This window comes from Onychostruthus taczanowskii, unplaced genomic scaffold (genome assembly GCF_017590055.1).
Source record: "Onychostruthus taczanowskii isolate IOZ18803 unplaced genomic scaffold, ASM1759005v1 scaffold60, whole genome shotgun sequence".
NCBI lineage: Eukaryota > Metazoa > Chordata > Aves > Passeriformes > Passeridae > Onychostruthus > Onychostruthus taczanowskii.
Genome location: NW_024503680.1, coordinates 2,318,093 through 2,331,577, shown reverse-complemented (window position 1 = coordinate 2,331,577; position 13,485 = coordinate 2,318,093). Strand labels below are relative to the sequence as shown.

Below are 13,485 nucleotides of genomic sequence, written 5' to 3'. Positions count from 1 at the left end.
GGTTTCCCGGGTGGGTGTGAGGGGGGATGCGGCAGTCCCGGCTCGGCATGAGGGTGGATGCGGGGTGTCCCGGCTCGCTGTGGGCTCCCTGAGGGTGCCGGGGGCGGGGCGGGCGGGCGCCCTCCCGCGCGCGCCTCTTTGTGCGGGCGGGAGGCGCAGCGCGCATGCGCGGCCCGGCCCGACATGGCTCGCCGCGCCCGCGGGTGAGTGCCGGCCCCATAGTGCCGGGGCTCCCCTCGCTCCCGGCCGCGGGAGGCTCCTCCCGGCCGCTCCGTTCCCGCTCGCCGGCCGGACAGCGGGATGCGGGGCGGCGGCCCCGCGGTACCCGCGCTGCGACATCCCCCGGCTCTGCCCGCTCGGGAGCCCCGCAGCGCTCCCCGCGCCCCTTTGCGCCAGCGATGCGGGAGCTGCTGAGCTGTGCCTGGGTGCCGCGATGCAAAGTCCACCCCGAGGGACAGAAGTGGAGAGAAATGGAAAGAAACGTTCTTTCCCCTGCTCTGGGCAGAATAAAATTTGCCAGCTGGCGCCTAAAGTGGAGGATCTCCTTTCAGTCTGGGGTGTGTGGGTGGGTGGGTGTCAGTGAGGTTGGGGCTCGGTGCTGGAAGGGGGAGATCTGGAGCTCTGCTCTGTGTGGCTGAGGTGGCTCCCTCTCCTGCTTTTTTATCAGGTAAAAATGACAATTTTCCTTTATTCCCCCTTAGTGAGGACCAGGACGAGCCGCATTACCAGGATACCGATTTGGATGTGCCGGAGCAGCGGGATGGCAGGTGCAAAGTCAAGTGGACACCAGAAGAGGTGAGTGAGAGCCTGACGTTTGCCGAGAGAGGTGCTTTGGGTGGTGCCTCTGACATGGCACCCTGGGCTTCGGTGGCTCCACCCCAGCCCTCACCTGCTGGCCACGACCTCACCTTTTCCTGTCTTGCTACTGGAGAGGACCTTGTGTCTTTTGTACTGAGCTCAGGCCTGAATGAGGCTCAGAGGTTCAGGGGAGCTTGAAGTGTAGCCTGAAGAGCAAGAGCTCAAACATTTTTAACTTAAGCCTGTGAGTACTGAGCAAAACACCACTGCCTGCAGCACTCCTGTGAGCACAGAGGAGTCCAGATGATGGCTGAGACCTCCAACAAGCTGAAATGTGCTGTGGAAATGTACTCCTTTTTCTGGGGAAAAAGCAGGGAGCATTGAGACTTGGGATCATGGCTTAGTCATCCTGGCTAAGAGCCTGAATTTAACTGGGATATCCTCTTCCTCCCACCTTCACTATCAGTTTTGTGCCATGTGAAAACTATAGCTGGGGTCAGAACACCAAGAAAGGTGGTATTTGTGGAGGGATCAAAGCCTTGGGCTCATGTTGGGCTGGGAATAATTTCATTATTGAACTATTCAGAGCTCACAGACAAGGATGTCTCTAATATGCTTTTTGTGAGCTGTAGGAGTTTGCATGACCAGGCTATAGCAGTGATCACAAAAGAGATGCTGTAGAGCCTGTAGCACTGAAAGACAGAAGAGCACTGGGCAGCTGGTGATACATTTTAATCAGTCAGCTTTCCTGGCCTGACAAAACTAGTGGCTGGGCTGGGAGATGGACTGTCTGGTCAGGAGTGTTCTGGGACTGGATAAAAAACCACTTCGCCACAGGGTTTGAACCAGACTGTAGAGGAACAAAGCTGAGCTCTTGTTTTGTGCTTAGTGTATGAGCTTGTCCTAGTACAGAGCTCAGAACCAGTCTGTTCCAGTTGGTTTCCATGTACTGGAGGGCTGCTAAACACTGGTGTGAGCTGCCTTCCTCCCCTGAACACACAATGCCAACAAAACCTTGACAGTTCAAAACATCTTACTTGTTCTTTTCATGTCATCAGCCCTGTGGTGTGTGTTGCCTCAGTGTATCTAAAAGTAGATATTTTGTCCTTTGCAGGATGAGCAGCTGAAGATGTTAGTGAGCCATTATGGGCAGAATGACTGGAAGTTCCTGGCCAGCCACTTTCCTGTGAGTGACCCCATGCTCAGCTGGGAATCCCAGTGTTTGCATGTTGCTGGTTCCTGTATCTGTGCAGTGGGACTCTTTTCTGACTCTGTTCTGACTTCATAGCTCCAAGCTGTGAAATGGGGCTGCTTCAGGGCAGGGAGACCTTCTTGCAAAGAAGGCTTCCCAGGGTGAGTCTGTTGGAGCTGGGATGAGAAACTGAGGTTCCTGTCCCTGTGTCCAGTGCCCTGGGCCCAGGACCTCCATATGTGTTCTCAATGTGTTTCTGCAGGTGTTCTGTGGGACAGCCTGTGTGTATGGGGACTGCTGTCACTTTGGGAGGTTTTTGGGCCTCTGGAGCCCCTGGGCTAACACAAGGCTGTTCCCATTCCTGTTCCCAGAACCGCAGTGACCAGCAGTGTCAGTACCGGTGGCTGAGAGTGTTGAATCCAGACCTGGTTAAGGGCCCCTGGACCAAAGAGGAGGATCAAAAGGTAAGTCAGGGCTGAGAGGATCAGAGTGCTGGACTGTTACTGTCTGCAGAGAGGGTGGAGATGTCAGACCCATCCTCAGGTGCTGTACACTGTGTGTAATTGTTCCCCGTGGTGGGTACCTGTGAGAGCAGCTCTGTCTGCCCTGCCCTGAGCAGCCCAGGCAGCCATGGTTGGGATGTGATGTGATCTAGGCCTCTCCAGGTAAACACCTTCTTCCTTTCACACAGTGCTGCTACAGTAGGCTGCCAAGGGAGAGAGCTGAAAAGGCAATTAATTCATCTGCCTGCTGGCAGGTCTCCACCTGGCCTGGCCAGGTTGGATCTAAGAGAAAATAAAACTGGCATTTCCTGTGCCACTGTAGTCAGGCTGGAGTGGATGTCTGAGGTTGGCTGGGTGAATCATGTCTTCCGTGACCCTGTTTCTCTGCTGAATCCAGAGTCAGCCAAGAGGGGCTGGCTCAGACAGACTCATCATCTTGATTTAAGAAAAGTTGGAGTGAAACCCAGATTTTACTAAGGATTTCTGGTACGGAAAATCCTAGCTTTGCAGATTCTCTGTAACACTCCTGCTCCCCAGCTTCTTTCCCTTTTGGTCTCATTATGTTTTGTGAAGCCCTAAGGAAGCTTCTCCTGATGTTGTTCCCTGTTCTTACAGCAGCGCCGTTGTTGCTTTCCCTTGTCCTGACTCTGCCAGCCTACCCATCTTGGCCAGGCTAGGCACCAGCTCTCTCCTCATTGCTTTGGCCCAGCTCCTTGGCCTCAGTTTTGCATCTTTGGTCCATTTTTCTGCGCTTGAAAGGCAAGAGTCTGCAGCAGGGACATTTGTTACATGAGCATCACTTCTACCTGAACCTTTCAGCTCAGCACAGCTGACCAGGGTAGAAATGTTCTTTTAGAACTCTTCAGCCAGGATTTTGGTCGCTGAACATTGCAGATTGTTTCATCCTGACTGTGCCCTGGATATTTTAGGAGCTCAGAATGGATTCACTGCCCAGAAGCACTGAATGTGTTGGGGCTCTGGTGGAAATGACAAAGCCCTGGGTGTAGAGTAAGGCAAAGTGGATGGTTCTGAAGTGAATTTGGATCTCTCCCTGCGTGTCCTGGTGCTGTCAGGGCGTGAAGCTGCAGCCCTGTCTGTCCTGGGTGTACCACACTGTTAGAGGGAGCAGCAGGCCAGTGCAGAGCTGATGGGGACAGTTGTCACACAGCCAGGTCCTTGGAAGTAGGGAGGGCAGAGGAGCCTTGGAGCAGGTGGGACTTGGCCCTTGCTCAGAAATGGGAATGTGTTTCTACATCTGGACACCTGCCAGTCTCCACCCCATCTGCTGTCAGGGGTCATCTGCATTCACAGGTGCCCTGTGGCAAAATGGAAACAGCCTCCTACAGAAATTTGGGAGAATCATTGCTCTCATGAGGGTTGGAACACCTGATAGCCCTGCTGGCTCCCTCCAGCTTTTCCTCCAAAGGGGCCTTCCTTTGTCTGCCCTTACCTGGTCCTGGAGAGATGAAGAGCAAAGTCTGAAGATGACTGTACTGACCTTCCCCTCCTTTATTCCATTCCTTATTTCCCTCCCACTCTCTCCAAAGGTAATTGAACTGGTTAAAAAATATGGCACCAAACAGTGGACCCTGATAGCCAAGCACCTGAAGGGGCGGTTAGGGAAGCAGTGCCGGGAACGCTGGCACAACCACCTGAACCCTGAGGTGAAGAAGTCCTCGTGGACAGAGGAGGAGGATCGCATCATATTTGAGGCCCACAAGGTCCTGGGGAACCGTTGGGCAGAGATTGCCAAGCTGCTGCCTGGGAGGTAGGACCCCTTTGCTACTGCTGCCTTCCCTGCTGGGTGGCCTGTGGAGATCTGTGTGTTAGGCTCTTGCAATGGGGCTGGGGAGTGTGTTGGAGCTGCTGGCTGTGCTTTAAAGCTGTTCTAAGTGATGGTTTGTTCCCTTCTGCTCTCTCTGCAGGACTGACAATGCTGTGAAGAATCACTGGAACTCCACCATCAAGAGGAAAGTGGACACGGGGGGTTTCCTCAATGAAACCAAGGAGTCCAAGTCCCTGTACCTCCTCGTGGAGGTGGATAACAAGGAGAGGCAAAGTCAGATGACAGCTGAGAGCCAGGTACTGCGCTTGCAGCAGGCAGCTGGGTCAGTCCCTGCCCTGCTAATGCATTCCGGAGCTCTTCATCCACCCTTCTGCTACCTCTCGCTGCCTCTTCCACAGCCTGGTGGCTGCACAGACAGTCTGTGCCTTCCCCAGCCTCCCAGATCTCTCCTTCCAGGAGCTACAGGTGTTATGGGAGCCTGAGTGTGTTATCCAGGCAGAGGACAGCAGTCTGCTAGAGCTGTTACCTTGCCAATCCCAGCATCAAGTCTGTCTTAGACACTGAATATTGTTTTGGCTTCATTGTGTTCTTGCTGGTGGGAGGAGGAGGCTGCTCCAGACAGTGTGTGTGTGGGAGCAGGGTGAAGAGATACTGTGTTCCTTTCCTCTAAAAAAGGAAGCAGGGAAGTGCACCCAGTGATTGTTTTCATGAAGACAAGACATGTAGTTTTTGAAGGCAGGCTCCTGGTAAATAGAAAACATGGAACTAGTGCTACAACTTCAGTCTAAGTACAATTTTCTTCTGGGACACTGTTAAGTGAAACCTTGAATTAAAGAATCCTGTGCTTGTTATGTTGCATGGACTCCTTAGGCAGTGTATGGGACAGAGCAGTGAGAGAGAATGGGGATGTGAAACAAACCCAGTGGCAGGTAGAAGAGTGGACAAAGCTGAATGTGTCCAGGTGCTCTCTGTCCCCAAGGCTTGACACTGTTCCCTTGCTTTCTGCTGATACCTGGCCTTTCTTTATTGTATGTGCCAAGAACGTCCTGCCGAACTGGCCAGTGGATATCTCTGAAATAAAGGAAGAAGATGTCAGTGATGAAGAAGTGACAGGTGTGCAGGAGCTGCCCTTGGAGCTGCCAGCTGCAGGAGTGGCAGAGCAGAACATGGAGGGGACCCCAGATGATGCAGTGCCCGAGGATGGCACTTCGTTGGTTGAGTCCCCGTACAAATGGGTTGTTGAAGCTGCCAACTATTTGTACCCAACTTGTGCCCCAGCCCTCAGTGAAGCTCTGGACATGATTGAATCTGTAAGTAACAGACCCTTGTTCTTCCAGTTACTGTTAGGTTGTTATCCTCACTCTTTTTGTTTGAGTGAACTTACTGGATCCCCTTGATCATCACCCTGAGGAGGACTGGATTTGTCATTGCCTTGCAGCCTCCCCCTGTCTCTCTTCCAGGGCTGGATTAGACCTTTCCAGCACTGCCAGTATTGCTATGGGCTTGTAGCTTTTCCTAGCTGGATGTCCTTGTGCATGGGCTCTGCCTGCGTGGGAGGCTGTAAGTGCTGGCAAACTTGATTTCACGCCCTTCTTTGTCAGCCAGATTGTGCCCAGCTCTCCTTTTTGTAATGGTTCAGGCCCATGCTCACTGGCTGCCCTTTCTGTCCTGTCCTGGGGTGGGATAGGACAGGACAGACTGGGAGTAAGCCAAGCCCATTATACTATGCAGGACAGACCCCTTCAAGGTGGCATAATTGCCACCATTTGCTTTCAGTGGAGGTAGCTTCACTGAAATTAGTTATTTTCAACCAGTCAAGCAGTGCTGAGGTCCCCTGGGTGACAAAGGCACGCCAGGGTGGGAGGCTGGCTAAAATCAGCAGGGCACTTTGCTGCCATCAGAGGGAAGTTGCTTTTGCAGCCCCCAGCCTGCCTGAGGCATGAAGGAGTCACTTTGCCTCTGTATAGCAAGATGGTGTGCCTGAGGCTGAGCAACACATCTGTGGGCCCTTGGGGCCTGCTTGTGTGGTGCTGGGTGTTGCTGGGGTGGAGCTCTGAAGCAGCTCATTTCTCAACTGGTCTGGTTAGTTTTAATCTGCTTTCAGTTGTGCAGATTACACCAGAGCCCCTTGCCCAGCTGTACAGGTGTGTCCAAGACTGTGGGTTGCTCTTGGGTGATAGTTGCTTCCTTCAGTCCCTGTCAACAGCCCTCTGCCCAGCTGGTTTTTTTGTCCCCTCTCTGAGGGGGTGCAGCTGTTTGTGCAGCTGTGCTGTGAACCAAACAGGGAAACCAGCCTTGCATAAATAGAAAAGCCTGCCCTGTGCACAAGCAGCAGCTCTCAGCTGGGTCAGATCCCTGCTCTGGCTCCAGCTGTGCCTGTGGCAGAGGAGAGCAGGGCTTGAGCTGTCCCTGGCCAGGCTCCTTCCAAAGCTTGGTGCCATCTCACACCCCCCTTATTTCACCTCCTAGTTCACCAGTCTGCTCAGATGCCACCCTGGGCTGTTGCTGACGCTTTCCATTGTGTGCAGGACCCAGATGGGTGGTGTGACCTGAGCCAGTTTGACCTGCCCGAGGAGCCCTTGGCTGGCAGCAGCAGTGGCAGTGCCAGCCCGGCCAGACCAGAGCCCGGCGAGGCGGCCCCGGCGCTGCCCAGCGTCACCGAGTACCGCCTGGACGGCCACACCATCTCTGACCTGAGCAGGAGCAGCAAGGGAGAGCTCATCCCCATCTCCCCCCACGCCGAGGGCAGCTTTGGCACCCCGCCCTCGGTGCTGAAGAGGCAGAAGAAGAGGAAGATGTCCCTCTCGCCCGTCACGGAGAACGGCACCAGCACCAGCATGTCCTTCCTGGACTCCTGCAACAGCATGACGCCCAAGGGCACCCCTGTAAAGACACTGCCCTTCTCTCCATCTCAGGTATCTCCTTGCCCTAATGTCATGTATAACCTCCAGCTCTGCCAGCTTTGTGCTCCTCTTGCCTTGAATGCGGCTGTGCCAGTGTGTAGAGCGTGTTCCTGCACTAAAAGAAGGCTCATAGCTGGTTTCTGGTGCTGCTTCTCTTCAGTGCTGCCCTTCCTGTGGGAGCAGCAGCCTGTGTCTCCATCTGGGAGTGACTACAGTTTTAAAAAAGCCCAGGTGCCCATTGTGAGGAAGGAGCCCCATCAGCATACCAGGTGTGATGGAGAGTGCACTGCTGCTGTCCCCAGGGCATTGCTGCCCCAGCTGTGGGTAGCAGAGTGGCATCAGTGAAAACTTGCTTTCCCTGTCTGTTTGCAGTGCAGTCAGACAGGCTGGGCAGCAAACAACCTTGTGCAGATCTGTCCTGCTGTGCCTATGAAGATGCTCCTGGCCTTGTCTTTGTTGCAGAAGGGACTCAGGATCTTTCAGCCTTTGCTGTGACTCCCACAGTGTCCACACATCTGGTCTCCAACACATCACCTTGGAGCACTGTGGTGGTCAGACCCACAAGTGTCTCATGGAAGTGGTGGAGTTGTGTCTATAAATCAAAAGAAGTCCTGCTGCATTCTCCAGCATTCCCACTGCAGCTCTCTTGTCCAGACCCTCCGCAGTTGTGCCTTCCAGGCTTTTATTTCTGCATTCCTGTGGGAGAGGTGCCACAGGAGAGTCCAAAATGGAGGTTCAGGTAGATTTGAATGAAAGCCCAGCACGAAGAAGAAATCAGAGCAGGACCCATAATGTCCCATAATGTACAGCTCTGCAGAGTGTAAAAGGCAGGAATGTGTGGGGTCTGAGAAGACAAAAGTGCATGCCCTGCCTCAAGCTGAGCTTCCGCCATCAGTGAATGTCACAAACAGTTTTTCTCTTCCAAGTGGCTCTTGGGTACAAACACTGTTCCTTATGGGAGCAGAGCTGTCCCTTGCTGGCTGCTGAGAAGTAAAACCCTAGAAAAACTAACACAGCTTGTTTTCTCATAGTTTAAGCTGAAAACAGCTCAGTGTGAGACCTGTTAACTTGTACACTTTATGTGACATGGACTTCCCTCATGTTTGCCAGCCTGAGGTAGAATAGTTGGGTGACCTGGGATTATCAGTGCAAGGAGAGACTTCTCTTCCACTCTGTAGTTGGTAGCTCTGATAGTTGTATCAGCTTGTCCCTTATGGGAAGTGATTAATCTTTATAGGTGTGAGGCACCTTCTGGCAACTTTTGTGTGTGCCCATGTACAGAACTGTGAGTCGTAACCCACCCTGGTTTGGGAGAGTTGTTTCTACTTCAGGGTTTCCCTCATATTTAGGGAAAAGTAATAGCTTGTGATGCAATCCTGGGCTGCTTGAGACTGAGTCTCTTCAATTTTTCTTTCCTGTGCTGTGCAGTTCTTGAACTTCTGGAGCAAACAGGATACACTAGAACTGGAGAACCCTTCCCTGACCTCCACGCCTGTGTGCAGCCAGAAGGTGATTGTCACCACCCCACTGCACAGGGACAAGACCCCTCTGCTCCAGAAGAACTTAACGTAAGTCCTCCCTTTTCCACACAGGAGTCTGGTCCAATTCAGACACAGCTCTCAGTACTTATCATGGTATTACTGAGAAAGGGGCAAGGCAGGCTGGGGATTTCCTTAAATCACTGTTTTCTCCCCCAAACCAGTTCGTCTCTCAGCTGCAGGGAGCCAGTGTCGAGGCTCACTGGGGGCACAGCCAAGTGACCTCTGTTGTGCTCAGCTGCTGGGTGGGTTGTGGCCTTGTGTGGGTTACAGCCTGTCTGATCCCTTGTCTTCCCCACTCTGCTCCCAGGTTTGTCACACCAGATCAGACATATGTGGTGGACAACACACCTCACACTCCCACGCCTTTCAAAAATGCCCTGGAGAAATATGGACCAATTAGACCTCTGGTAATTATTGGGCAGGGCTGTGCCTTGTGGGGCTGATGAATGCAAATGAGACACGGGGTTGGGGGAGGTTGGGCAGGGCTGTGAGCAAACTCTTATCTGTGCCAGAACAAAGGGGAGTTTGGTAGTGCCAGGCTGAGAAGGGAGGGGTGAAGGGGACATTGTCACAGTGATCATTTCATTGTAAGGAGCTGCGGGACTTTTAGATCCTCTGTAAACCAGCTAAAAGTGTCAAAAGCTGCCCGGGAACTAGGCTGCAGTGCTTGCCTACTGATGACCTTGAGGAGCAGGGAAATTATCTGCCTAGGCCTCCCTGAGGATCTGGATCTCCCAGGCCTTGTGTGCACATGGGTCTCCTGATGGCACACTGGGGTTCAGCTGATAAGTCCCTGCACCTAGAGATCCTGTAAATCCATCAGGCTAGCAGAAAACTTGTCATATCTTTTCCAGCTGGGAAGTAAATAAGTTTTTGTGTTTGTCCTCCCACTGTGGGCTCTCCTGACCCCATTGTCCCTTGAGGGAAATGCTTGTAAGTTTGCCCAGCATAGAGATTTTGACTGCCTTGTGCTCCCTCTGCTTTTCCACCCCAGCCCCAGACTCCTCACCTGGAAGAAGACTTGAAGGAGGTGCTCCGAAGTGAAGCTGGCATCGAACTCATCATAGAGGATGATGTGAAACCTGAGAAACAGAAGAGAAAACAAGGGGTGAGCTGGCTGTGCATCCAGTACCAGCTGCTAAGCTGCCCTGTGCTCTTAAGGAATATTTTGGCTGCTTTTATTCATCCTGCTATAGGTGCCAAAATGTTTTTAGCCCTGTGGCTGCTCTCTTTTAATCAGCAAGAAGTGCCTGAGGTTAAGGCCTGCTTAAAGTACCTCCAGGAGTGTCCTGGTTTATGCTGAGCTCAGGGGCTTGTTGGCACACTTGGAGCACCTGGGGCAAGTTGGGCTCTCAGAAGGCCTTGGGATGGCACGAAAAGTCTCAGTTTCCTGGTGGCCTTCCCTTCCTACTAAAAACTCCTCCTCTAAACTGGTGGCTCGAGGTGCCAGGAGGGGGGCACTGGAAGCTGTTTTGCCCTGTGGTAGGGAAGGCTGCACACATCTTCTCCCTGAGGTGCTGGTGCCATGCAGAACTGGGGTCCTGTGGCCTTGGTGTGGCCCTGGGCCCTCAGGGTGGCACTTTGCAGGGTGGATTTGTGCTGACACTGCTGTCCCTGCATTCCCCAGCTGCGCCGGAGCCCCATCAAGAAGGTCCGGAAGTCTCTGGCCCTGGATATTGTGGATGAAGACATGACACAAAACCTGCCTGCCCTCCCCAAGACTGTGTGTTTCAAAAGAGCCCAGGTGAGGGGTTGTGTGCTCAGAGCAGGGGCAGAGCTGGCTCTGCTCTGAAAAAACTCTATGAAGCAGCAGTAGCAGCCTGGAGCTGCCTTTGAACAGCCCATGTGGATGAAGGGCTGGATTTCTTCTTTCCTTACATTTTTTCTCCTGGTGCAGCCTGTGAATTTCCTGTCAAGGTCCCTGAACCTGTCCTCCTCAAGCAGGAAGAATGACAGTGGTTTGCTCAACAGAGCCTTTGTGCAAGTGCAGCCAGAGAAAATGTCCTACAGGAAAATGCCAAGCCATTTCAGGCCACCAGCACCGGTAAGCCCTGCAGCAGCCACTGCTCTCCCAGGCAGGAGTTTATGTGGCAGTGCAGTCCTTGTCCCTTGAGGAGTGAGGGATGGAGCTCTGAACTGCTGCACAGGCATCCCTGCACTGTCAGGGCTGTCTTTACAACAAGGCTGGTAGATGCTGAGCCAGAAGTGTCATTTTATGTTCCTCAAAGCCACAGCTGTGGCCTGCTCAGCATGTTTGGCCCTGGATTTCCTCATGGCAATTCACACCCATCAAGGAATTTGGATGACTGCTCTGGCAGTAAAGTAAACTATCCTTTTTCCAGTGGGCACTCCTTGAATGGACAGCAGCAAGCTCATCTTTTTTTGCTTTTCAGGGCAGAGCAACTGTGAAGTGCTGTATAAAGGTTAAACAGGAAGGTATTTCCCACTCCTGTGTTTTTAGGGTGTTTCTGCATAGAGGGGAAGGCTGTGTGCCTTAGGCAGCATAGACTGGCTTTATCCTGAGTTATCCTGACCCCGTGGCAGTGCAGAGCTCCAGCTGGCAGTGTGGCACCTTGTACCTCGTGCTGAGGTTGGTGCTGTTACAGCAGCTCTGTTCCTCAGCTCTGCACAGTTGGAACTGGGTTGTGCTGGAGTCATAGCAGCCTACACATGCCCTCTGGGGCATAAACAGATCTCTCTACAATCTTCACCACTCTCAGGCAGGATGCCTTCATGGAGGGGTATCCCTATTTGCTGGGCTTAGATAAAGTCTAAGTGTAGCTTAGGCATGGGGATTTGGACCATAATTTTGTAGGTGTTTGGGGTGAATCACTTGAGGTCTCTGGCAGCTTCAGTGGGGATGGAAACACGTGCTGTCCTTGTTGGGGAGGTTAAACTGCAGCTGGGGGCTCCTATGATGGTGTTTTCCCATCCCAGGAAGGTGCAGGGTTGTCCTCAGGAACTGTAGTTAGGGGGGATCTGTCCCTGCATTAGAGCTGTCTTGTGAAATCTCTTTCTTCTGACAAATAAATACCCTTCAGCCAGAGTGATTCCTTCTCCTTCCCAAAATAAACCCTTCTTAAACACTTCCATTTCTCCTCCTGTCCTCGCCAGGGCTGTGTTGCTGTGAGAGCTAATAGCTCTGTATAAATAAACTTTGGGGGTAACAGGGAGGCAGCTGGTGTGGAGACAGAGTACAGGTGTGCAGTGAAATCCCACTGCCCACAGCCATCTGGGCAGTCTGTGCTGCTGCTGGCCTCTGGGGATTTATTGTGCTGCTCTGGTGATGCTGGCAGGCAGTTCTTGATTAAGGAAGCTGATCCAGCTCTGGGCTGAGCCTCAGTGGGCCCAAAGCCACTCTGAGGCTGTGGCCAGCCCGGGAGCCCTGGTTCCCTGCAGTGCATGTGGACAGGTATTTCCAGTTCAGGGCACTGCCTGGCTCCTGGCATTTACCACAGGACCCTCAGGGGCTTTCCTGGAGTGCAGAAACACCTCATGGGTGACCTTTCTGCATGCAGAGACTGAGAAACTCCTGGGTTTTGGCTCCTCCTTTGTGCTGTGGGACCCTGCTGAAACTGAAGGCTCCAGATTGCTGTTGAGGATGGCATTTGATCAGAATAGACCTGGGCCTGGCAGCTCCTGTAGGAGTTGTGCTGGTTGGCAATAAACTCCAAAGCTGTACTTGAATTCCTTCTATCATTCTGGAATCTCTTCCAGAATGTGTGAGTTTTAATAATTCCAGTGAATTTTAATAAGTTTGTGCTTTGGGGTTTTTTTTGTTGTGAGGCAAGTAATGGAAAGCCCTGAAAGGGACTGTCTTGAAATGGAGCACTCACCTGGGAAACTGCTGACCCTAAACCCCAGAAATTACCACCTCAGCTGTGAAGAGTAACTGGTGGTGGGCAAGTTTCTCCTGGTTTTGAGACAGGTTCTGAGGTTTTATTTCCCTTGTTAGTTTTGTTTATTTTTGCAGTCTTTTAGAACAGGATGTCACAAGATGTTTGTCCTTGCCCTTGACTGTGTTGTACACATTATTTCTCTTCCCTCTGCAGATGACCAGGGCTTGGAAAGCAGTGGCCTGTGGTGGAACTAGAGACCAACTCTTCATGCAGGAGAAAGCTCGACAGTTTTTGGGCACATTGAAACAGAGTCACACATCAAGGACCTTAATCTTATCATGAAGGATTGTTCTGCTTTCTAATCTTATTTTTTAAACCTTTTTAATAAGTGGAGGGGGAACCACAGGAAAAAATATCTTCTGCCAAGCCTTAGTATATGGGAGTGGATTTTTTTTTTCCCTTCAGTTCCCAGGTAGATCTACATTATAATAAATTGGGCTAACTGCTGGCTAGTGTGTGGAATGCAAGCTTTGGGATCATTATGGAAAGGCAAACAAGGGAGGCTTGAAGAGCTGACAGCAAGACCTCTCTCTGCAAGACCTGAATTCTGGAAAAGTGGAAGCAGCAGCCGTGTTGCACCTTGGAGCAGCAGGTGCTGGAGACTGGCCTCACAGCACCCCTGGATTCCTGCTGCTGCTCTGGTACCTCAGCAATGGCTTTGTGCAAATTCCTGCATGCCTTGAGTCTCCTTCCTGGCTTTCCCCAGGGGGATGGAGTGTCTCCCTGGGCTGGAGAAGGAGGAGGGAGGGTGTGGTGCTGTGGGGTGACCTGTGCCTGGAGCCCCTTGCTCCCTGTGGGGCTGCTTTGTCCTGCCATGGCTCCAGCAGGGGCCTCTCCCCACAACTGTGCTCCCTCTTCCAATA

At 52.5% G+C, this 13,485-nt stretch overlaps 1 protein-coding gene across 3 annotated transcripts in view; it reads left to right on the top strand.

The window, feature by feature from the left end:
• Positions 1-13,074, top strand: part of MYBL2 (MYB proto-oncogene like 2) — a 16,978-nt gene extending 3,904 nt beyond the window's left edge. The window contains exons 1-15 of one of the 3 annotated variants that reach the window (XM_041419267.1): positions 184-203; positions 702-795; positions 1,913-1,984; positions 2,362-2,454; positions 4,041-4,261; positions 4,419-4,575; positions 5,320-5,589; positions 6,808-7,194; positions 8,611-8,750; positions 9,031-9,130; positions 9,718-9,831; positions 10,351-10,450; positions 10,531-10,535; positions 10,621-10,767; positions 12,776-12,950. In XM_041419267.1, coding sequence (XP_041275201.1) covers positions 184-203; positions 702-795; positions 1,913-1,984; positions 2,362-2,454; positions 4,041-4,261; positions 4,419-4,575; positions 5,320-5,589; positions 6,808-7,194; positions 8,611-8,750; positions 9,031-9,130; positions 9,718-9,831; positions 10,351-10,450; positions 10,531-10,535; positions 10,621-10,767; positions 12,776-12,904 — 2,049 coding nt within the window. In that variant the 3' untranslated portion in view covers positions 12,905-12,950. Of the gene's footprint in view, positions 1-183; positions 204-701; positions 796-1,912; positions 1,985-2,361; positions 2,455-4,040; positions 4,262-4,418; positions 4,576-5,319; positions 5,590-6,807; positions 7,195-8,610; positions 8,751-9,030; positions 9,131-9,717; positions 9,832-10,350; positions 10,468-10,530; positions 10,536-10,620; positions 10,768-12,775 lie in introns of those variants that run through there. The other 2 variants (XM_041419268.1, XM_041419269.1) reach the window with 2 other exon arrangements.
• The last annotated feature ends 411 nt before the right edge of the window (positions 13,075-13,485 follow it).